This window comes from Littorina saxatilis, linkage group LG1 (genome assembly GCF_037325665.1).
Source record: "Littorina saxatilis isolate snail1 linkage group LG1, US_GU_Lsax_2.0, whole genome shotgun sequence".
In the NCBI taxonomy this organism is placed as follows: domain Eukaryota; kingdom Metazoa; phylum Mollusca; class Gastropoda; order Littorinimorpha; family Littorinidae; genus Littorina; species Littorina saxatilis.
In genome coordinates, this window is record NC_090245.1 from 65,854,851 (window position 1) to 65,879,850 (window position 25,000).

General features: G+C 42.4%; 1 protein-coding gene across 1 annotated transcript in view; it reads right to left on the reverse strand.

Moving 5' to 3' along the window:
- Positions 1-25,000, reverse strand: part of LOC138976672 (zwei Ig domain protein zig-8-like) — a gene marked incomplete in the record, with an annotated part of 297,407 nt that overhangs the window by 30,117 nt on the left and 242,290 nt on the right. The window contains 1 exon segment of the mRNA XM_070349551.1: positions 4,621-4,752. Within this exon segment, the coding sequence (XP_070205652.1) occupies positions 4,621-4,693 (73 nt within the window).

Here is a 25,000-nt window from a genome sequence, read left to right on the forward strand (position 1 = left end):
GTAAAGTACCTTAAACTGTAGGTGTAGTTAGACTTATGAGACCCCTACCCCCCCAAATCCCCCCTTCCCCAACACACAACAACCTAGTGTCCTGTGCCCGTCAAATCAGAAACAAATGGACTGCCAAAGTTCCAAAATCAAGACTTAAAAACATCACTTTCAAGACCTTTAAGTTGAAGTATTGTGAATGTTTTGTATTGCAATTCATTCAAGCATCGTTCTTCCATTTAACATTCCGCAAAGGAGAGCCACAGTCATTCCCGTAAAAACAATCTCAAATCTGGGCAGTCTTAAACGCGGGGTAAGAACATCAGTCCACTTGGACACATACCGAACATAAACAGCTTGGGTGCTCTCTTTTCAGAGTGGGAATTTTGTGACGATTTAAAAAAAAGGGACATACATGCCAATATGTGTAATAACTTCATGAACAGAATCTCACTCTGAGCATGAAGCAGTCATGATGTTGAAAGGTAGTATGTGTCCAAATCGGAAGACGGGGGGGGGGGGGGGGGGGGGGGGGGGGGGGGGGGGGTTGTTAATACAGTGTAAAAGCCTGGTCAGATTTGAGATGGTGAACCGAATTGCTCACACGTGAGACGGGCGAAATGACCTGTTGGAAAAGACGCCGGCCTCCCAAGCGGAAGGTCGTGGGCTCGAATTCCGGCCGCGCCTTATAGTTGGTTAAAGGCCCATAGAGTTTTTTTCCGATATAATAATAATAACAATAACAATTACAGCACTTTATTGCCCATTAAAATATCACAAATATAAGAATGGAAAACTTATGTGCAGACCTGCGAGTGCCTTATCCCATTTCGTGTGCACACGCAAGCACAAGACCAAGTGCGCACGGAAAAGACCCTGTAATCCATGTCAGAGTTCGGTGGGATATCGAAACACGAAAATACCAAGCATGCATCCTCTGAAAGCGGCGTATGGCTGCCTAAATTGCCGGGTAAAATCGGTCATACACGTAAAAGCGGAAGCATGCCTTGAACTTATTGTGTCTGTTACGTTCACGTGCCTGTGAGCCATACGTTTGAGGGCCTATAGGTGTCTGTAGAAACGATAACATTTATTCTTTATTGAGCGTAGCGGCATAAAGGCATGAGGGTCATCGCACCAAACCGTTTGCATGCCTGCCTCAATGCTCTTGGCAGTGATAAAATTAGAGACGGAGAATTTATATTATCACTGAATGATAAAGGGGTTATTCCCCCCCCCCCCCCCCCCCCCCCCCCTCGACCGTACTGGCGCCTCTATTCGAATCCAAATACCCCCGTAGTCCCCCCCTCCCTCCTCCCCTCCCCCCCCCCCCCCACACACACACACACACACAAACACGCGCGCGCATGCAAGCACGCACATGCACACACACACACACACACACACACACACACACACGCACGCACGCACACGCACACACACACACACACGCACACACGCACACACACACACACGTCTCTCCCCTCCATTTTAGTGCACAAGAAACCCAACGCACGAAAAGGGTTAATGATTCTGAGCTCAATTCACATGAATAGAAAACCCCACAAGCATATCAGTTTCGTTTTCCACATTATCTTATTCAATTATCCTTTTCTTTCTCTCGTTTGTTTTGGGCTAATGTTTCCTCAATTATTTGATTTGATTGATATCTCTTGCTAGGTTTGTGGGATGTTTATGTGATTGCTCAGTTATGAAATTTGAATGAAATAACAATTGCAAGTTATCAGAACGATTGATCATAGACAAAACAAAACATTCGCTGGAACTGGTGGTCTTTGAGGTTGAATAAATAAATCATGAAATTAGGTTGAACATGTTTGAGTCGAAAGCAATTACTCATTTCTCAACTAAACACAAATTAAGGCAAGGTATGCCGAAGCAGACCGCTCTAAATCCATGCGACTGTTTTTGAAATGTCAATGACACAAAAACATATTAAATATGTCAAAATTGTCTCCAAGCGCATCACAATCAGATTAATCACATATAAATACAAAGACAATGGAACAAGACAGCATCAAACATCCTTTGCATATTATGTGACCCTCCACCACGAAATGAGTCGCATGTCACCTCGCGCGGTTCTGCGCTAGGCTTAATATAAGTCCGGGGAGTGTCTGGTAACAGTGTGAGGGTCACCTTAGTCACAGGCTTATAACTCAAACAGTTTTCGCTCTTTTCTAAAACGGTTTTTACCACTGCATAGAGCATAAAAAACTCTTTAAGAAAATGTAAAAATATGAAAATCATGCAAAGGTGACATGCGACTCATTCCGTGGTGGAGGGTCACATATACGTGTGCACTTTTCAGTGGAACGGGGGGGGGGGGGGGGGGGGGAGAGAGAGAGAGAGAGAGAGAGAGAGAGAGCGAGAGCGAGAGAGAGAGAGAGAGAGCGAGAGAGAGAGAGAGAGAGAGAGAGAGAGAGAGAGAGAGAGAGAGAGAGAGAGAGAGAGAGAGAGATTCATGTTCTGATTCCAAAAACATATACATATGTTATACTCGGATTAAAAACAAGCTCTGAAAATTAAAAATATAAAAATTATGATTAAAATAAAATGTCCGAAATCGTTTTAAAAACAATTTCATCTTATTCCTTGTCGGTTCCTGATTCCAAAAACAAATAGATGTGATATGTTTGGATTAAAAACACGCTCAGAAAGTGAAAACGAAGAGAGGTACAGTAAAGCGTGCTATGCAGCACAGCGCAACGGCTACCGCGCTAAACAGGCTCGTCACTACTACTACCGCAATTTGCACTAGCGACGGACTACGGTCAATGTGAAACAAGAAGAGCAAACGCTCGATCGAGTCACTTTCGCAGTTCTGAATATTATATGAGGCATCAGATGGACAGGAAGAAATTGCTATTCACAACACAATACAGATGTAAATAATTTGATGTAAAGAATAATCCTATAAAGTTTGAATCAAATCCGATGAATAGTTTCAGAGATATGATATTTCAATTTTTTTCCTTCAAGACATACCTGTGACCTTGAAAAAGGTCAAAGGTCACCAAAGCAGACGTCAAAGTGTAGAGGTCACTGGGAGTCACGTTCACATAAAAGTTGAGCCCGGTCACTTTTATAGTTTCCGAGAAAAGCCCAACGTTAAGTTGTGTGTTGCCGAACAGAAAAGGCTAGTTATCTCCCTTGTTTTTCTGAAAACGTTCGTAAAAGGCTACAGATGTAAATACTTTGATGTAAAGAATAATCCTACAAAGTTTCAATCACATCCGATGAACTTTGTCAAAGATATAAAATGTCTAATTTTTCCTTTGACGCTGACCTGTGACCTTGAAAAAGGTCAAAGGTCAACGAAACCATCGTTAAAGTGTAGAGGTCATTGGAGGTCACGACTAAACAAAATATGAGCCGGATCGCTTTGATAGTTTCCGAGAAAAGTGGTGGTGTCTACGGACGGCCGGCCGGACGGCCGGACGGACGGCCGGCCGGCCGGACGGCCGGCCGGCCGGACAGCCGGCCGGCCGGACAGACTAACACTGACCGATTACATAGAGTCACTTTTTCTCAAGTGACTCAAAAATGCAGTGCGTTCAGTTTCATTCTGTGAGTTCCACAGCTTGACTAAATGTAGTAATTTCGCCTTACGCGACTTGTTGTCCTTGTCCTGTCCTACCCATACCCCTAACCCCCCCCCCCCCCCCCGCCATCCCCACCACCAAACCGACAAATACAAATAACAGGTAAAAACCTAAGGCAGAGCTAATCACTTAAGTCTCGGCGATCCCCGGTCTCGGCAAAATTAGAGGAAGGAGAATTCCGAGGCTAGCCGAGACTATTATTGTAAGCTTTACAGAGCGACGGATTTGTAAAGCGGAACTATGTGTGTGGGTTTACGGTGGCGCCGTTGATGGATATTTTCTTGTCAAAAAGGATGAATGGAGCGTGCCGTCTTTGACCTTTGAAGGAACGGAAGATTAGGAACAGGAACGACGGAATATATTGAGATGAAGGGAACAAGAATTATGAAGGCACCTTGGAAGGGTACTAGATAATTTCAGGCTAGAGTAGAAAGTATGAGGAGGTGGACATAGTTGCGTATGCGTTATTGTAGAAAACACTCTGCAAAGTCTGCATAATAAGACAAGAAAAAAGAAGAAAAAAAACTTGACTAAATGTAAAAAGGGAGGAAGCAGCCATGTCAAGAAAAATCTCCGTTCTTGATTCATGTCGATTGCTCTTGTTCTTTTAATAACGTTAAAGCAATGGCATACGCCCGTGTAGCCTCAAGCAGTTATTTCATGGGCCGTACACGGCACAGTCTGCAAGCAAATCCAATGTGCCACAAAGAGAGAGAGAGAGAGAGAGAGAGAGAGAGAGAGAGAGAGAGAGAGAGAGAGAGAGAGAAAGGGAGAGAGAGAGAGAGACAGAGACAGAGACAGAGAGAGACAGAGACAGAGACACAGAGAGACACAGAGAGAGACATAGAGAAAGAAACAGAGAGAGACACACAGAGAGAGATAGACAGAGACACAGAGAAAAAGAGAGACAGACAGAGACAGAGGGACAGACAGGAAGACAGACAGAGACAGAGGGATAGACAGGAAGACAGACAGAGAATTAAACATTCACTTTGTGATGTCATACCTGCTGACGTCATGGTGACGAAGGCGAGGAGGGAGGTGAGGACTTGATACAGACGTAGCAGCTCCAGTCGCATGTCTTAAAGGTCAAGGTCATAGGAAGTCACGTGGTAAATCCATCACTCGTCACCTCCGTCTGCAAAACACACCCCAAAAAACGTTGAAAATATTAGCGCACCAAATTTCTTCCAACGAATCTCTCACAGGCAAAAGAACTCTCTGAGACTCAACAGCGTTCGCAAACATACTGACTCAACGAAGCTGTTAAATAACACCGGTGACTGATATCTTTACAACAGTAATGGAGAGCAGACACACGATTCGAAAAAAAGAACGATGGCCAGTGGGCGAAAGGGTGGGGGGTTCAGGTGTGAGTGGGCGAGGGGCTGGGAGCCCGACGCAACAGGGCAGGTGGGGAATGGGGGGGGGGGGGAGGAGCGGAAGGTGGGGAGAAAAGGGGAAGACAGAGGATAAAGATGTAGGAGGACAGAAAGACAAGCAAAGACAAGATTCTGAAGAACGAAACGACCACTGGATTGACACAGGTAGAGATGCACAAGGTGATGTTGGGAGGAGGGGGAATAAGGAGAAGGGGGGAGTTTTCAAAAATTCGGGGGATAAAGCGTAGAGGGGGTGGGTCGGTGGGATTGTCGAGACAAGAGACAGACGATCCAAAACGTCTGATTATGGCACCTGGTGCAAAGACCCCGAGGGGTCGACTTCGCCATTCGACCATCTGACATTTCTGTCATTCACTTATTAATCTGACCCAACTTTCTTCCCACACACGATTTGTGAATACTGTATGCTGTAACATTTGTCCGAAGAGGTGACTTTTAGATTGGTACACTGTCACCGTTATCATTACCATGGCAGAACCTTAGTCTCATATGAGTCTTGTGTTAAAGGTACCACAGATCTACCCAGGCTTTCACGTGCCCGGTGCATACCAAAGTTGCTCCATCTGATTTGAAACTCGATATTACAACCAAAAATGTTGCATTTGACCAGAACTTTCACTAGCCAGCCGGGCGAGTTGCCAGGCGGTTTCTACCAAAGATCTTGTAGGCTACGCTAAGAGCGTAGCCTACAAGATCTTTGTTTCTACTAGCCCGGCGGATTTTTTACTCGCCCCTGTCTCGATACTCATTCTCGATACCTGGGCCTTTAGGCGCATCAGGGTGCTGTTCATCCTCGAGATCAGAATTTAACCAACCGTTTTGTAGACACTCGATACTGAACTAGGGCGGCATAGCAACCATCCACGATAACACGGATTGGTTCATTTCCATACTCGATACTCGCAGTATCGAGATCAGACCAATGAAATGAAAGAGTATCGAGTCTGCGCATCTCGATACTGCCAGTGTCGAGTGTGCCAGTATCGAGGGTCGATCTCGAGAACGTAGGCCTTTTGGCGTTCCATACTCCAGAGTGTTTCAGTGTGAACTCAACATAGGTGCGAGCACTAATTACAACAGAAGCTGAGAAACATGACATCAAAGAGCGGACTACTTTCAAGTTCGGATGCACAAAATACACCCATTGTAATGCAGACTTCCGGTTCAGGCGTCGAGGCCCTGTATGGGATGTAAATAGACGCAGTGATGAGTCCAAAAATATAACAACACACGTCTTGCCGCATTAAAAGTGTACTAAAGAAATTACACAATGTTCTATTGTAACTCACGTTGGGAATCCCTCGCGACTTTCTTTGTTTAGTGGGGCACTTACGGGGGTCGAGGCTTGCGGAGACCCCCTCAGTGCCCCACTAAACAAAGAAAGTCGCGAGGGATTCCCATCCTGAGTTATAAATAGAACATTGTGTAATCTCTATGTTCGCATCTTCACTCTGTTTTTTTCTCTTAATATTTTGACATCAAGTCTATAATCACAATATCCTTTGCATACAAACTATACATGTTTCTCGTCTTCCACGTCCTCTCTGCATACAGGGCAAATCAAAAGGCCAGGTACAACGTCAGTTCGATAGCGGCATTTGTGAGTGTTTATGGGTGAAATACCAAATCGAAATTGTATGTATGCATCTCGAAAACAGCAGAACTGAATATGATCTATATACACTTCAGCACGAATTTCTTGTTTAAAGAGCGAATACAATTCAAATCGCTCCGAGTTTATGATGCTGTCGTGCCAGTCTTGCTGGAAGCAAGCAAACAATCGTTGTCTGAATACTGCTATAAATCGATTCAAATCGCCTACACCTTGTTGCAGCCAGAAATCTCCAAAGCCGTACATGTATAACATTTCTTTCAAATAATGAGACCATGTTTTCTTTCCATAACCCTGTAAATGTTTCATCATACAGGGACAGATTGTAAGACTAGGCGTGAGCCTAAAATCTCCATCCTTGAGTAATAAAGTTCGTTCGTTCGATCATGTCATATGCTTTCCTTGGGAGTCTTTCGCTTGGCAAATGTAACACTCTCAGCCAATACTTAATACAGCGAACCGACGAGGTAACATAAAGGGGGTAGCGGCCTAAGTCACCATATACCATCTTGTTTGGTGTTTGTCGTCCTACACACAACTTCTTGCTTGCAAACATATGGGCTTTCTCAAGAGCTTCAAACCTTTGGAATCCCCACAGCTCAGACCCATACATTATGACAGGGAGGACCTGTGCGGCATATATTTCAAAAAAGACGCTTCTAGGTATGTTGCCTAGCCTCCACAATCATCTTAGGATTTGGTTATCTTTGCCTTTGAGGCCAGATCGCTGACCATTTGCGAGAGAGAGAGAGAGAGAGAGAGAGAGAGAGAGAGAGAGAGAGAGAGAGAGAGAGAGAGAGAGAGAGAGAGAGAGAGAGAGAGAGAGAGAGAGAGATCAAATCAAATCAAATCAAATCAAAGTTTATTTTTCGAGGGTTGTGGCATAAGCAATACAACGAGCTTTTTTTTCAACCAGCCCTCGCCCAGAGAGGGGACTAATCTAATCACATATTTACACGGATATTAACGTCGAGAGAGAGGGAGAGGGAGAGAGAGAGAGAGAGAGAGAGAGAGAGAGAGAGAGAGAGAGAGAGAGAGAGAGAGAGAGAGAGAGAGAGAGATCTTAATCCGGCCCTTTTCCCTTTCATTTTCCCATTTCTGTCTCATTAAAGTTTGTTTAGACCAACAACAACTTTGTGAAGAGGAGGAACCAACTGCAACTCGACTCTTGTTAAAAGCCCAGCCGGTAAACCTCGAAATAACAACACATAACCTTTTAACAACCTGTACAAACCCTACCTTCGCCCTCACGTGACCTCAGTGCAGCGAACCAAGCGCCCTCTGGCACGGGAAGGGAGAGACTTCTGACACAAGTTGCTTATCTCGAGTAACGTCCCGTTTCCTTTGCAAATGAGTGGCCGAGACTATCAAAGGCTATCGTAGCCAGTCACTTGTCTTGCTCACAACTGCTGTCCGGGGAATGTGCCAGCGATACACAGATCTTCTCCTCTGATCGCATTCTTTCTTGTGTTACTGGCTTCCGGGGTATACCTGTATACTGATCGACTAAAAAAACGCTGCATTTGAAGCCGAAGAACTCGACAAAGATCTGCTGACCTAAAAAGTCAAGATTCAGAAATCGTTCCAGCTACGTCTTTGCCAAATGTTCGTTTGAAAGAGCAACGCCTCAATCAAAATCAGTAACCCCCTTCCCCCCCCCCCCCCCCCCCCCCCCCCCCTCCCCCCGCGCTAAAAAAAACAAAAACTGTCGGCCATATCACGGTCAGACAAAAACTACACGGATATATTTTGAGAACAATGATTCTTCTTCTGCGTTCATTGGCCGAAACTCCCACGTACACCCGTGTTTGTTGCACGAGTTGGATTTTACCTGTTTTACCGTTTTTACCCCGCCGTTCAGGCAACTAGACGCCCATTTCGGGAGATGCATGCTTGGTATTTTTGTGTTTCTATAACCCCCCGAACTCTGGCATGGATTACCGTATCGTTTCCGTGCGTACTTGGTCTTGTGATTGCGTGTACACACGAAGGGGGATACGACTTAACGTTTTTTACCACTGAACCATATATTATTGGTATGTTTAACTCAGTGTATATTAATACATAAGACATGAGATGGTTTATGCATCTATTGCATACATGACAGCGAAACAAGGTCGAAAGCGTGAAGTATTGAACCCTACGTATGGCACAGTCGGTTTCGGAGAAAAAGTAGATTTTACGTCAGTAAAGTCTACATACAGTGTATTAATATTTTTATACCCAAAGAGCAGTCGACGATGAAAGATTGACGATTTCGTTAAAAACATCCAAATATAGACGATTAATCAAATTAATTAAAACCATGACATCCACGCCAGCATTATAAACCCAAACCACACGCACAGAAACGAGAAGAAAAACACCACACGCAAACATGGACAACAATCACCCAGGTAATCACTTTAGCCACACTCCGTCGCGTTTTCCTCGCCCACAGACATATAAACCAAACCTCCAGCCGCGCTGGTGTAAAGTAGCGCTATATAACACAGCGGAGGGTCGAGCACGCACGAGCCTCCGAACTTCGCGGGGGAGTGGGAGAAGAGTCTCTTCATTAGTGGCGCTAAAAGTATGATACCAAAGCCCTGGTTTGACCTCTGTGTCCGATATTTTATCGGGCGGGCTTGGAGAGGCATAAAACATGCATGATAGTAAGGAAGGTGTAATATTAGAGTTTCACCGTCGTTCTGGCATGTATCTTTGTTGGGAGGTACCAACGGCACGGAAGCATGTGGCTACACCTCAATCCAGAATTTCGGCACTGTAGACGTTGTGCGGAAGTAACTCTGTCGGGTTTGTATGGGTTGTCGAAAAGAGTGAATACTCTTGCTTTTATTGTGCACTTTGTCCACGTGTTTCAGACACAGCCCTCGCTAGTGATTGGTCCATAATGTCATGCGGGAAAGCGTGCCTCATATTTTTAAAGAGTATTTACTCTTTCGCAACCCACATAAACCCGAGCTATTTACCGACGAACATCGGCAATTTCAAAAGCGTCCGCTACATGATTTTGTCAGACAGGCTTAACGGTGTCACAGGTATTACATAATTATACACGGAAGTAAGGAGGCCGTACTATTAGTTTCCAAGTGGTTCTGCATCTATCTTATTTGGTGATACAAATACGAGGGGTGGAAGTGCTTGGACTCCAAGCTCCTGCCAATGCCTCACGATATTTACAATTAAATATGAATACTGCAATCTTTCATCGGCCATGACACAAAAGTTCATGTATCTCGAAGTTTCCTCTGCAAAGAACACAGCTCTAAAAGTTGAGCTCTCAAAGTCCATTTTTACTTGCCAGTCATTGAGCTAAAAAAAAAAGGAGTTTATAGCCATTATGTTTAACAATCTCACAAAGGATTGTTATGTTGCGTTGGACATATCCTACAAAAAGCACTCAGACAGTACTGTAAAAATGTCAAGAAAAAACCTAGAAAAAATTCCTCCGCACAAAATCGGGGTCGGTGCCCTTAAAAAACCGAATAAAGGTATTATATTTAAGAAAACAAAACAGACACATGATAATCTGCCTGTGTTATTTTGAAACAGGTTTTCCTCGTATTCAAAAAAAGTCTGAAAGCATTAACAAAAGACATCAACAAAGACTCTGAAGTTACATCTCCATTTCCACGCGAAGTATTTAACACGTGATACAAAGACGCTGCTCAAGGTTGTAACTTTACTACAGTCAGGAAAAAATCTACACACGCTGTTCAGTTAAAACGTTCTTTATGGTATAAGGAAATGTCTTGCTGTGCCATAAAAAGTGTTGACAATATAGCCGACAAATTTAATAACTATCTTCTCTAGCGTATGATTACATCAAAAGACCATTTATCTTATTTTGACGATCTAATCATAAACTATACCAGGCATACTGTGTGGTACAAAATAATAGCGTTTTGGCAAATACCTGAAAGTTACCTCCATTCTTGCAAAGGCCACCTAGTCAAACATTATATACAAGGCTTTCTTGTAGGGAAAGAGCATCCTTCCACCTGGACACATACCCACCCCCCCCCCCCCCCCCCCCCCCCCCGCCGAGATCTTGTTGCCTTGTAAGCAAAGTGGGAATTGTGTTGTTTGAATAAATTTCGTTGATAAAAGCGCCACCACCCACCCCCTCCTCCACCCTCCCCCCTCCCCACACACACGCACGCACAGGCGCGCACGCACACACACACGCACGCGCACGCACATACACACACACACGCACGCACGCACACACGCGCGCACACACGCGCGCGCACACACACACACACACACTCACTCACACGCACACACACATACACACACGCACACACACACACACACACATACACTGTGACACACACGCACATACACACACACACACACACACATACACACACACACACACACACACACAAACACACACATGCACACACACACACACACACACACACACACACACACACACACACACGCGTGCTTCTTGTCCACGTGTCTCACACATGCATACATCCCTCGCAAGTGACTGGCCTGAGTTATTCCCGAACATCGTCTTTTAGGCATCTTTAAAGACGCTTCTCCTTAGTGTACTACTGCCCCACCCACTAAAACCTTTGATCTTAAAATCAGATTCTGTGATAGATAAAATAGATGAGAAGTTATCAGGTTCTACACTAAAAGCACTGTATTCAAGCAAAGAAATGTCAGTAGTTATTAGCCTGTTCAGAAGGTTCATATTTAAGTCAACAATTCTCCTTCCTCTCAAGAACAAAACACTGAAAGAAAATTAGATAAAAAGAACAACAAAGTAAGGAAGCCCCCACCAACAACAAAAAACAAAACTTGACTAAATGTAAAAAGAAGGAAAAAACAGAAGACAAAAATAAATAAATAAAAATAATATGGTTAGCAGATTCGAATCAGGTCAGAACGCATCGATAGGTGGACGAAAAGAGGCATTTACGAGCATGGACATTCTGCACACTGAAGTAAGTAACCATAGCATACTACGTGTCAATATACAGTTACAACGGAACTTTTAGAACAGCCCTTTACATTGTGGGAGTGGTGGTGTTGGCGGTGGAACTGTTGTGCGCGTAGTGCCTGCATGTGTGTGCGTGTATGTGTGTGTGTGTGTGTGTGTGTGTGTGTGTGTGTGTGTGTGTGTGTGTGTGTGTGCGAGAGATAGACGAGAGAGAGACGGAAACAGAGAGAACGAACGAACGAGCGAACGAACAAACAAACTTAATTTTACAAGAATAAAGGTTTAAGGCACATTGCCTTGTCTAATAACCTGTTCTAAAATAAATACAAAACATATAATATTCACTAAAGAAGAATGCAAATGGAACAAATTGATAGATTAACAATGCTACATGCAACCAATATAAAATGGAAACAAAAATTAATGCGGAGAAAGTTCGAGAGAGTTCGAGAGTTCGAGAGTTCGAGAGAGAGTTCGAGAGAGAATTCGAGAGAAAGAGAGAGTTAGAGAGTTCGAGAGAGAGAGTTCGAGAGAGAGAGTTCGAGAGAGAGAGAGAGAGAGAGAGAGAGAGAGAGAGAGAGAGAGAGAGAGACACACACACACACACACACGCACACAAACACACACACACACACACACACACACACACACACACACACACACACACACACACACACACACACACACACACAGAATGTCGCAAACACACCTCACAGAATTCGAATATTTCTTCACAAAACAGGAAACACACACTACAGCAGTTTCTCTTTTTCTCTCGGATACGCCATTATTACGATCATTATAACTACGGCCATCATTCCACATCCAACGACACAGTAATACATTCTAATTTGCACAGGATTCCTTATCGCGCACTTTTCGGCAACCTTCTGACCGAAATCGTTTGTCATGCGAGTTGGGGGGGGGGGGGGGGGGGGGAATTATGGAGCATGCAATGCATAGCAAAAATTACCAAATACATGGACTTTTTTTCTTTTTCTTTACTTTTCCATGAAGGAAAAGGGAACACGACCTTATTTTTCTATCGCTTCGCAATATTGAAGTGATCACATCATTTTCTGCTTAATAAGAGCGCTGGACAGTGCAATTCGGAAGGGATTTCGTATCCCTACATCCGAGAGCAGCTGTGTTTGACCTGAGCTCGTTTGTCATGCACTTGGACGACCGTAACGGTCATATGAGTTCAGATTGCACCAAGGCTGCTTGCTGCAGGTTTAAACGAAAACATGCAAAAAACTTAAGAAATGTGAAATTTTTGCTTGTGTGTACAGACAGTAAGACAGACAGACAGACAGACAGGCAGGCAGGCAGGTATAGACAGACAGGCACACAGACAGGAAGGCAAGCAGAAAGCCAGAGAGAGAGAGAGAGAGAGAGAGAGAGAGAGAGAGAGAGAGAGAGAGAGAGAGAGAGAGTGAGAGAGCGAGAGAGCGAGAGAGAGAGAGAGAGAGAGAGAGAGAGAGAGAGAGAGAGAGAGAGAGAGAGAGAGAGAGAGAGAGAGAGAGAGAGAGATCTGTGGCCTGGTTCAACCAATTAGAACCCTCAAACGGTTTTCCAGCAACACTGTAAAAACCATAATAAAAGTCATAAAACCAATTAGGCTATTTTCTTTTGAAGCTGGAAGAAAAGCCATCATACACATTAATTTTACAACCGGAAAACCAAAATGCAGCAAAATGCGTACAAGATGTCTGTGACGTCAAGCACACACAAAAGCGTTGTTCGGCACACCTTGACTTGAAGTGTCGGGACACTTACGCGCGCACAGTGTGAGGAGTGCTTAATCAAATGTTTGCAGTGAGTTTGAACGAGCTTTGGAGAGGCAGGAGTCTGCACTGATTAGGGAAACGGCAGACAGATCATTTGCTAGAACGCTGATTGTCGCTGCAACGTACAAGTGTGTTCTCTTTGCTTTGGAGTGTTGGGGAAAATGTGACCCTCCACCACGAAATGAGTCGCATGTCACCTCGCGCGGTTCTGCGCTAGGCTTAATAAAAGTCCGGGGAGTGTCTGGTAACAGTGTGAGGGTCACCTTAGTCACAGGCTTATAACTCAAACAGTTTTCGCTCTTTTCTAAAACGGTTTTCACCACTGGATAGAGCATAAACAACTCTTTAGAAAAATGTAAAAATATGAAAATCATGCAAAGGTGACATGCGACTCATTTCGTGGTGGAGGGTCACAAATGGCAAATACAGTTGTGAATGGTAAAGAAGGAACGGACGGAAACCAGACAAGAGATTGTGAAGTAAAGCAATTCAAACTGAAAGTAGAAAACAGACTTGAAAACCAATATTAAAGCCCCAATATGTCTCAAATGGTTTACAAAACGATTTAAATCTTCTAATGAAAAAAGCAGTTCTAACCTTAAGGAACACACTTGCAATAGCATTTAATAGCATCAAATGAAACACATTTGTTTGAATTGCTATTTAGCTCGCGTAAACCACACACCAGATTTCGTGGTTTATCTAACCCCTGAGCCATCGTGAACCCGTGTGATCCACTTTCCCTTTTTTCACAATTTAGTCGTCAGTTTGTGATTTCAATGCGACTGGCTGTATCTGCAATAGCACGTTATTGTGTACCTCTGATTCTAAAACGCAACAAACGGCTGCGAGTCACACGAACTTGTCGGCGGAGACTGGCTTCAAAGAAAGCGAGCGCTATGCAGAAAAATCGTCTGCTTTGAGACACGACCTTTCGTGATCCTGCTTCCGGGCTATCTTTTTTAAAACTGTCTATAACAGAAGTATGTAGAGCTGGTAAATGTTTGTATGTTAGATTGGATAGAAAATGGAATTGTTTCTGTGGGTCACTTGTTGAGTGACAATGGATATTTAAGTTATGATGATTTTAAGCAACTATATCCAAACGTTTATGTTGATTTTGTGTTATATGTAGGCTTACTTGCCTCAGTAAAGGCATATCAGAGGAAATTGAAATTGACATTAGATGAAAAATATGATGTAAGGGAGGCTTGTGTTTGGTCCTTTTTGAGTAATAGCAGTGTAAATCAGATTTATTCTTTTATTATTAAAGACCTATCACCAGTAACAGCTCTGGAGAAGTGGGGACGCGAGTTACAAATTAATATGGGTAAGGCCATGGTTTTTCGAAAAATTAAAAATATTACAACTGACCAGAAGCTCCGCTGGTTCCAATACACAATTTTGTACAGAATTTTACCAACAGGACGTTTCCTGTTTATTTTGCGGAAATGAGTTGATACGCCATTATGTCCGCTACGTAATCAAGCAGAAGAAACATTATCTCACATGTTATGGCCGTGTGTACAGATTCAGGATTATTGGTCTGATGTACTTACATGGTTAAATACAAATTTTGCCCACTGTCATGGAGTGCAGTTCTCGTTAGACAGGGCCGGACTACCGGGGGGGGGGGGGGGGGGTTATGAGGGTTGCGCAACCCCCCTCCCCCCTAGCCTAAACATGTACCTCACTTATTTAAAACATTTTTTATTATTGTTTATTTTATGCCGTTTCATGCAAGGAGCGACCATTTCCCTATCTCAGAATATGACCTACCCATCAGCTTCAGGGGGCTTCGCCCCCTGACCCCCACAAGGGACTCTGCCCCTTGACCCCGCCAGGGGGGACATCCCCCTGGACCACCACTAGCAACCCCCCCTCCTCTTGGCCTAGTCCGGCCCTGTTAGAGCTAATTATATGTGGTGTAAAGATAAATTGGTATTCAGACAGAATTTTGGATTCAATGATTTTGATGGCCAAATACACTATTTTTTGGGCAAAATTACAAGGGAGAGAACCTACTGTCCCAGCCTTTGTAAATTACGTGAAAAATTGGTTTGAGGCGGAAAAATATCAACGCAAAATAGATGGACGTTATATATACAGTTCGTGTCAGAGTGGAAGCAATATAGCCACTTTTTTCACTGAGGACATTTTTTTATTCTAATTATCCAAGTTAGAAGGTTTTCTTTTCGCCTGTTGTCTTTCTTCTTTGGTTTTTTTTTTGTTCAAGGTAAAAGCACATTGCAACTCAAGTAATATTATAGGGAGATATAGAGAAATGTTTGTTGTTGTTATTTTCTTTTTTTGTCTTGTTTTTTTGTTTTTGTTTTTGTGGTTATTTGTTCGTAGTTTGTCTTTTTCTGTAAAATGTAAAATGTATCCACAGGTGTTTTTGTTACTTCTTTTCGCCATACTTTGTTTAGTCTATGGTTCATCTTTTTATGCTTGTCTGTATTACTGGTATGGAAATCACAAACTTGATGTTTCTTTTTGAAGTGAGCTATCACCACACACATAAGCAGAGACACTAAATACATTCCAAACCGCAGACACGCTCAACATAACCTGCTAATCAAGTATAATAAATATATATTGATGTCCATTCATAGAAGAACAATCACACTTTTCTGTCCTTTGTAATAGTATGCTATTTGTGGAAAAGAGAGAGAGAAAAAAAGAAAAATAAAAACCCTGTCAAAACTTCAAATTGTACTGATCTTGTCTTGATGAAAAAAAACACCTTTATGATTTAAGAATGTTTGTGTTACAAGCTGTCAATTTATTATTTAGATTTTAAAAGTTAGTTCTAGCGCCAAAACGAGGCGCCTGATTGTAGATCAGACGGTCCACGCAAATAAATTGTTTGAAAATATCTCACTCTCAACGGAAAACAGCCAGGATGTTCCCGTTCGGTGAGCGTTCAAATGGAAGGGTGTTTGTACTGTGTGTAAAAGCCTGACAGTATCTGTGATGGTTTACGGGAGGCTTACTGTGCCTTTAACAGCTATTGTGTTTTCAGCGTAGCAATAGCGTCCGATATTTAGGCGAGAAAAGTATAATGCCGACGAGTCGAAGACGATACGCATGTATCCACGGAAATCCCCGAGCACTGAAGACATGTATCCCGGAGAAGACACGAGATTACCGGATGTTTGGCATTACGTCAATATGCCAGGTTTCATATGACGTCACGTATCATGCTTGCTTACGTTTTCTTCTATGTATTGTTTGACAGTCTGACTTCTATCGGGGGGATTCGCGTGATGAAGACTGCTGTAAATCTGTGAATGGTAAGAGAACAAGGATTGTCTCAGAAGAAAGTCAACACTTGACTAAATGTAAGAAAGCAAATTGCATCGTCTGTCGACCAGTCACTGAAACAAACCTGGCCAGGCATGCGTGCACTTCATACACGTCGAAGAAACCGGAAACATGCGTCTTTGTTATTACGAATATGAAAGCATATTCGCAGACTTCCTGCGGAATATGGCCCGATGATCGGGATAGTGCTGCGTGATTCTATCCAATCACAACCCCCGAATTCCCCCACGTGTCTATCAGAATAGCAATATAAAGTGATGACATGCATGCCTGTGTGCCTGTCTTCCCGGCTGGCTGGCTGACGGACAAACCAACTAATTCACTAACTAACGTACCTGAATCAATGCCGGGGGAAAAGACAAGAGAAGATAAGATAAGATGAATCTTTATTGTGTCAGGGTAATAGAATAAGCATTTCAATACTTTTTCTGTGCATTGACCCATAAACAGCCGGCGAGCAAAAATAATTAGGATAGATGCCAAACTGATCGAATTTTTTTGCTCGACGTAGCTTGATAAATATTCCATACGTCTAGTCCTGTCATTTTGTGACACAGGAGCGAAAACGCCGAGACTGCCAAAAAAAAAAAAAATAAATAAATAAATAAATCCCTCCAAAAATCAAGAGACTGGCGGAAAAGAAACACGTGCAGTCTGTAACAGTTCAAGAGACTTGAGGAAAAGTGACAATCATGTACAAGAAACGCACTCCCTCACACCAAACAAATGAAGGTGTTTTTACATTTAGTCAAGTAAAGTAAATTGTAAGGGGCTTATTGTCCGTCAGGTCTTAATTGCCTATATTGGACATGAATTGGTTTATACGATTCGAGTTTTACGCCCTCACGGCTTTTGATGTGTGCGTGTTTAGGTGGTATCAGCCATCTGCACTTATGGTAGAATGACCAAGATCTTTAACGTGCCATTGTGGTGACACGGGGGTGGGAGATGGATACCGTCTCTGGGTCTGCACATAAAGTTGACCCGTGTCCGTCCCGGCCCGGATTCGAACCAGCGACCTCTCGATCACAAGTCCAGTGCTCTACCACCTGAGCTACCCGGGCCCCCAAGTTTTGACTAAATGTTTTAACATAGAGGAGGGAATCGAGACGAGGGTCGTGGTGTATGTGTGTCTGTCTGTCTGTCTGTCTGTGTGTGTGTGTAGAGCGATTCAGACTAAACTACCGTGCCGATCTTTATGAAATGTGACATGAGAGTTCCTGGGTTTGATATCCCCGGACATTGTTTTCATTTTTTTCGATAAATACCTTTGATGACGTCATATCCGGCTTTTTGTAAAAGTTGAGGCGGCACTGTCACACCCTCATTTTTCAATCAAATTGAATGAAATTTTGGCAAAGCAATCTTCAACGAAGCCCGGGGTTTGGTATTGCATTTCAGCTTGGTGGCTTAAAAACTAATGAGTGAGTTTGGTCATTAAAAATCGGAAACTTGTAATTAAAATTATTTTTTTATTAAACGATCCAAAAACAATTTCATCTTATTCTTCGTCATTTTCTGATTCCAAAAACATATACATATGTTATATTTGGATTAAAAACAAGCTCTGAAAATTAAAAATATAAAAATTATGATCACAATTAAATTTCCGAAATCGTTTTAAAAACTATTTCATCTTTTTCCTTGTCGGTTCCTGATTCCAAAAACATATAGATATGATATGTTTGGATTAAAAACACGCTCAGAAACTTAAAACGAAGAGAGGTACAGTAAAGCGTGCTATGAAGCACAGCGCAATCGCTACCGCGCCAAACAGGCTCGTCACTTTCACTGCCTTTTGCACTAGCGGCGGACTACGTTCAGTTTCATTCTGTGAGTTCCACAGCTTAACTAAATATAGTAATTTCGCCTTACGCGACTTGTTTTTTTTTCGACGAGTGCGTCTCCACAAGAGACCGAATAGACAATGTCGGGACATAACTCTTTCAAATTAATTTAATGCGCTGCGGATTACCCTGTCCGCTCGATATGATGAAAGATCTTTGATATGATGCCTTTTTCTTCCGAAAACATGCATGCACAACAGGTCCCACCATACCGGTCATTTGTTCACATCAACCGGTTAAATCAAGTGGTACTATCGTAGTGATAAGATTACTTTAATACGGGGAAAAACTGTCAACGGTAATCAAAACCGGTACTACTGACCAGTCGACCTTTTTCGTTCCGGTTTTTTTCACATAAAGCCGGTACAATATCGAATTTTTGTTATCCATTGACGTTGTTGGTTCGGTGAACCCGAAGATGAAAGTGTGAGAGATAGTTTACATCAGTCAGTAGTCGCATGTCGCAACATTTACCCAAGCACCTTATTCGTAAGACTGTATAACACTGTAGTTCCTAGACTACAGATAAGCTATAATAACCAGCATTTTCCTCCGTGACCTTGTCTGGGAACAATGCTACGTTGTGCCCGTGCCGAAGTCATTAAGATAAGTTATTGTCATGCGGCCAACTTCATCTTGGCTCCCAATGCATTTGGTTGGCCTCAATGCGAGTTTCATGTCAGCTTTTGTTATAGTCAAAGTGGACATTTTAGGAACAGCTGTGTATAACTTTTATAAAGTTCAACTTCAAGAACATGTAAGAGCAAATTCAAATTATTGGTGACATTATGGAATGGAGTTGAGGTCAATGCAGGTAACTCGTCACTTGTTGTTACATTCAAGGTGGACATTTTAGTGACAGTCGTGTATAAGATGTGTAAAGTTTAAGAGAAGAAAATTGGGAGCAAATTCAAATTCTTGATGGAAGCGCGCCTGGCCCTTTACAGAAGAGTGGGCTGACTGCATCATGTAGTGAATGGAGTTGGCGTCAATGCACGTTCCATGTCAGCTTTCGCTATCTCAATGTGGACGTTTTAGGAACAGCTGAGTTAGAAAGAGAAAGAAACAGACAGGCAGGCAGACCGACCGACAGACCGACTTACAGACCGACTTACAGACTGACAGACAGACCGACCGACCGACAGACAGACAGACAGACAGACCGACCGACCGACACAGACAGACAGCCAGACAGACAGAGATAGAGGGAGACAGAGACAGATAAATACACAGAAAAGAAACGAAGAGACGAGTATCTCAAGAATAGTTATGCCATAAAAACATCATTTCTTATCTTAATTTTGACACAATCTTATGCCAGTGCGTGACTGTTTTGAGTCTGTCAGTGTCCTTTTTCTTATCATATTTTAACGACTTGAAACCCTCAGAGTGGATGCGAGGCACTAATGAGATAGTCTAACCAGACGACCATTTATTTTAAACACCTCTTCTCCTTTCCCCCCAACTGTGATCGTATAAAATTGCTATATATGCTCATTACACCAGCGTATTTTGATGTTGACGCTCGAGCCACTGAATCTGTCAAAATGAATGGTTTCAGGTGATACCACGCTTTTGACGACTTTAAAAGCCTCTCTGGAACGGAAGGAAAGATACAGCCAAGCAGAGCTGCCTTAAAGGTACTGTGCGATCCTTGACGTGAAAAGCATCGGATACGCCACTGCAATCACAGATCTGTTGAGGCGTTTAGACGGAATAAGAGCATGCAGCCTTTAACTTCAACATATGTCAACACTTTTTCTTTGCAGAGTGGGACTAGTTTGTTGAATTAGTTTCTTAAATGACACCGAAGTCAATCTACTTACACAATTCAGCAAAAAACAACAAAATAAGTAAATAAAAAAATAAAAAAAATAAAACAGCTGTGCGCAGAATGGAGTTACAATGTTGATTTTTGGTATGTTTCTAAGTTGATTTACAATAACAATAACAATAACAACACTTTAGTGTCCATTAAAATGAATAAATTAAAATGGAAAATTGTCTTCGACACGTCTCACCTGCCTGTCAACAAATATAGAATACACATTTTCATAAGAATACAAGGACATTAAAAAAAGGCAGAAGCACATAAAACACAAACAGGCGTTTTGTTGTTGTTGCGGATTAGATATGCGACAGCAAGCGCACAAGAAACCCCAAAATAATGGATGTTTTAAAACAATTTTTTGTGTGATTTTGATTTTTCCATTTTGTACGCTACAAAAATTTAAAGATTTGTCACAGTATCAGTTATCATTAATTTGTGTCTAGTTTTTTGGCTCACGTAAGTGTAACCTTTCTTTCTTTCTTTATTTGGTGTTTAACGTCGTTTTCAACCATTCAAGGTTATATCGCGACGGTAAATGTAACCTATGCGATGCTAACTTTTGTCTGTCTGTGCGTTCTTGCGTGTGTGATAGAAACTTTAACATTTGACTGAACACCGAAATACTAATTTTACCGGGTTATTATCCAAGCAACAGCTTCAAAGTATTGAAGCAATGATCAACATTTCGTCGGCACGTATGTAGATAAAGTGTGTATCCAAAGAAAAGGGGTGGTGGTGTTGTTTTTTTCCTTTTTTTTTTTGGGGGGGGGGGGGGGTAAAAACAGGTGACTGGTTTGTGTTGTGTGTGGTATGTAGACCGGGTCAGGGGTCAAGGTTAGGTCAGATCGCGTGAAGGATTGTGGTATAGATTCACTTCTCAGTTCTAACCGAGCTGCATTCGCCGATTCGGGGAAGACGATTTCACATTGTTCGGTTTCGTAGCGGCCCCAGAAAAAATAGATCAAGAAGATACCAAAGGAGATTTCCTACAGGTTGATATGCACAGCGTGTTTTCAGTGTCTGCGCGAGGAAGCGCTGTCGAAAGGGCAGTGTCGATCTCATTGGCAGTCGTGTCCCCGTAAGTAGGCTACAGACAGACAGATCTAGATCTAGCGTCTCACACTCTTGCACCGTGTCTATGCTTACTGTGCGTGTGTGTATGTGACGGAGTGATTGAGTTTGTGTTACTGTTTGTCGATTTCTTACGGGAAACTTGAAGGCTTCTCCTCTTGTTTCTTCTTCTTTCTTGTTTATCCCCTTTAAACTTAAGACAGATATGTCGAGGTTCTTGTGAAATTTTCGTTTTGTCTGTAAGTGAAAGCTCCATAAAAGATTCTGTATCACGTGCAACAGCCTGGACAGATGTGATTGCATACTAGCGAAGGACGGTACCTTTTATTAACCAGTGATTCTATAAAAAAAAAAAACCCACCTCATTCATTATCACCCCTCAGACACAGACCTTATCACAACTGACAGTGATGGATATTCCCACGCGCAGAAGACTTAAAACCGGCTTAAGCACAATCTTTAAAATTTATCCCAAGTTGGCCGAAACTTGCCAGCATCCCGATCTAGAACGCCTTGGGTTAATCCCTCCTGCGAAGACCCGAAAGCGCTGGTGGTAGTTAAGGGCTTATTACATCTCCCATCCCCCCCTCTCCCGGCGCCAGCTCGCATAGAAACGCTGGCGGATTAGATATGTGACAGCAAGCGCATGAGAACACCAGATATATTGGCATTTTAGTTTTGATTTTGATTTTACAAAGTCAGTTTTTAACGTCTTTTACTAGATCAAAGGATGATAAATAACATGGAAAACAAATACAACAGAAAGAACACAGACAACAACAACAACAACAACAACAACAACAACAACAGTCAACATATCAACATTTTGTCTTTGATTGAACGTTCCATTATCCTAACTTTTCTTGTATTGGTGCTCTTCCACATGGCCCAAAAGCCAAAAAGAGCCACTGTTGTTTGTGTTTTGTTGTGTTAGGGGAACGGTTATACCAAGATCTGCCTGCCCCCCCCCTCCCCACACACACACATACATCTTACCCCAGTCTTCACAATACACTATACAACCAGCAGACAGAACGAAAAACAACAACATTTCCGTTGTGGGAGAAAGAATCCACCAGAGGTTACGTGAAATCATTGGCAAAGAGGAAAGATCAGAAAACACGGGAAACAAAAAAACACGAAAGACAAAGCAAAACAATTGATACAATGTAAGTGATTGCGACTGCCGGTGGAAAAGAGAGAGAGAGAGAGAGAGAGACTAGAGAGGGGGGGTGGGGTGGGGGGAGTGGTAAAGAAAAAGATCTTTTGTGGATTTGTTCGCACGAATAGCAAATGTAACATTAAAACCAGCAGACACTAGCACATTTTTGTGATGTAAGATTCTTTTTTCTCCTGTTGGTCCCTTAGCTGGCGAGTGTATCGACCAAGAAAGAAAGACAAAGGAATGTTAACTAGGGTGTGCTTCTCCGTGTCAGCTGTTTAAGTGTATTACATTCCAGAGATAGATCGGCCAGGGGTCTCAGGAGATCACACCATTAAAAAAAAAAATAAAAAAAGAAGAAAAAAAAGTCTTGAAGTAAACAGGGAGAAAGAAAGAGAAAAGGGAATACGGACAAATACTTAGAGAGAAGGTCAATTTTACACAACTCTGATCACACCAGTACTTTCGTTTGTATTATCTTTTTTTCAAAAAAAAACCTTGCACACTCCTGTGCGCCGAAAGGTTCGTTGAATAAACAATTGATTTGACTTTTGTGAGTATAGCAGCGCTGATTAAACATAAAGCACTGTATCCTTCATACGCGAGAGAGACCACCCATTTCATAACAAAACCACATGTGGGTATAATTATCATGTAAATGAGGTCATGTCAAACTTATCTGGCAGGGACCAATTTTTCCACTGCTCATGATGACAAAATCACCGAGACAAACGTCATTCTGGAAACACTTTTGTGCTTGATGTTTCCTCTGGAAGAATTTTGAAAACTTACACGTCACGCTTTCCTATCTAGAGTGACGTCTTTTTGCTTTGATGTCAACGACTTCACGAGGCTTTGGAAGAGATCGAAGTTCAAAAAGACGCGTCATCAATTTGGACGCCTCGACTCCGGGACTTTTGGAGCAGAAGGTACGCAAAAACAGAATGTGGGATAAACAGAATACTACATGGCTTGCTGTGTATTACCAGATTTACACGCGAGTTGTATTTTTTTTTTAAAGTATTGAAATGTTCGTGTAAATCAGAAAGCCATGTAGTATTCTCTATGTACAGTTCATTGGTTGCGTTTCAGTTCTTCCTATTTTGTCAATATTTTTCAACCTACTATACACCTTTTCTTTCAAATTAAAAACAAAAAATTATATCGTGCCTCAATTCTTGATTCACTTTTAACACTTGTCCTAAAGCTGCCTACTCAGCAGCCGACAAAACAAGAACAAACTTTGCGAATGTTGTCTTGTGAACGAAATGCATTAGGCAAAAAAAATAAATAGTCTGTTTACGGTATCCCGACCGACCCTATTTTTTCGCGCGACCCTAGACTTTTCTTCTGGCATTTGGGGGGGGGGGGGGGGGAAGTCTTTGTTTTTTTGGCAAAATATCTTAAAAATATGTTTTTTTGGAAGAAAAAAAAAGAGAAAAAAATTCCCGACCTACCGACCCTATTTTTTGGCCTATGTTACCGTAAACAGACTTTTTTTTTGTTTCCTTAGCACTCTACCACAAAGCTGCACTACATACACCCCATTCTCCTGAAAACGATATGTTCAACCGTGAGAGATCGGTCTGAGTTTTTACATGAGATATAAAGAGCATCCTGCTCATTCTTGCACACATACCAAAAATCCACAGTCTGTCCGTTTGCTGTGCGGAGCTAGAGTGATTTGATGAATTAAGGTGAAGTTAAACGAAGCTGTCACGACAGTCGCAGTTTTCAATTGCTTCATGCGTCTTTGACTTTTGACAAGTACGCTTGAATTTGGTACCGTTGTGTTCCTAAGACTCTGCATTTTCCTTTGATGTAAGGCTCACTGTGTATCACTGGAACGAACAAGTGATAGTCGCAAAGGAATACAGTACTTCGTGTTTTTTCTCTCCGATTAAGGTATACATACTGCGACTAATTGAAACCTAGCAGTGAGGAGGGTATCACCACAACAGTTGTTCTATATCCTTGTGTGCCCGTGTACGTAAGTTTGGTTTTGATTATCTAGAGGAAGTAGAGTAGATATTTTGGAAAATATAAAATGCAAATGGCGGTCATAATTAATAGTTTGCTGATATCTAATGGCCGGATCTGAGATGGTGAGATGGTTTAGACAGGAATGACAGCCTTTAAAACCCACGAGACAGCTCAGTGGATACAGACTTCTGGGCAAATGTGGATGGAAAAACACACACACACAAAAACACGTGGGATGACATGCGGACAAACCTGAAAAGTGACAGGATCAAGAAGAAATTTGTTTTCCTTTTGTCAGAGCTCAAGAAAAAAACTGACTGTTCTTCACTTGGAAAATGCTGCAATTCTCAGTCACTTTCTACTTTCGCGAATTTCTGGCGCAGCTGGCCGAATAAGTAGA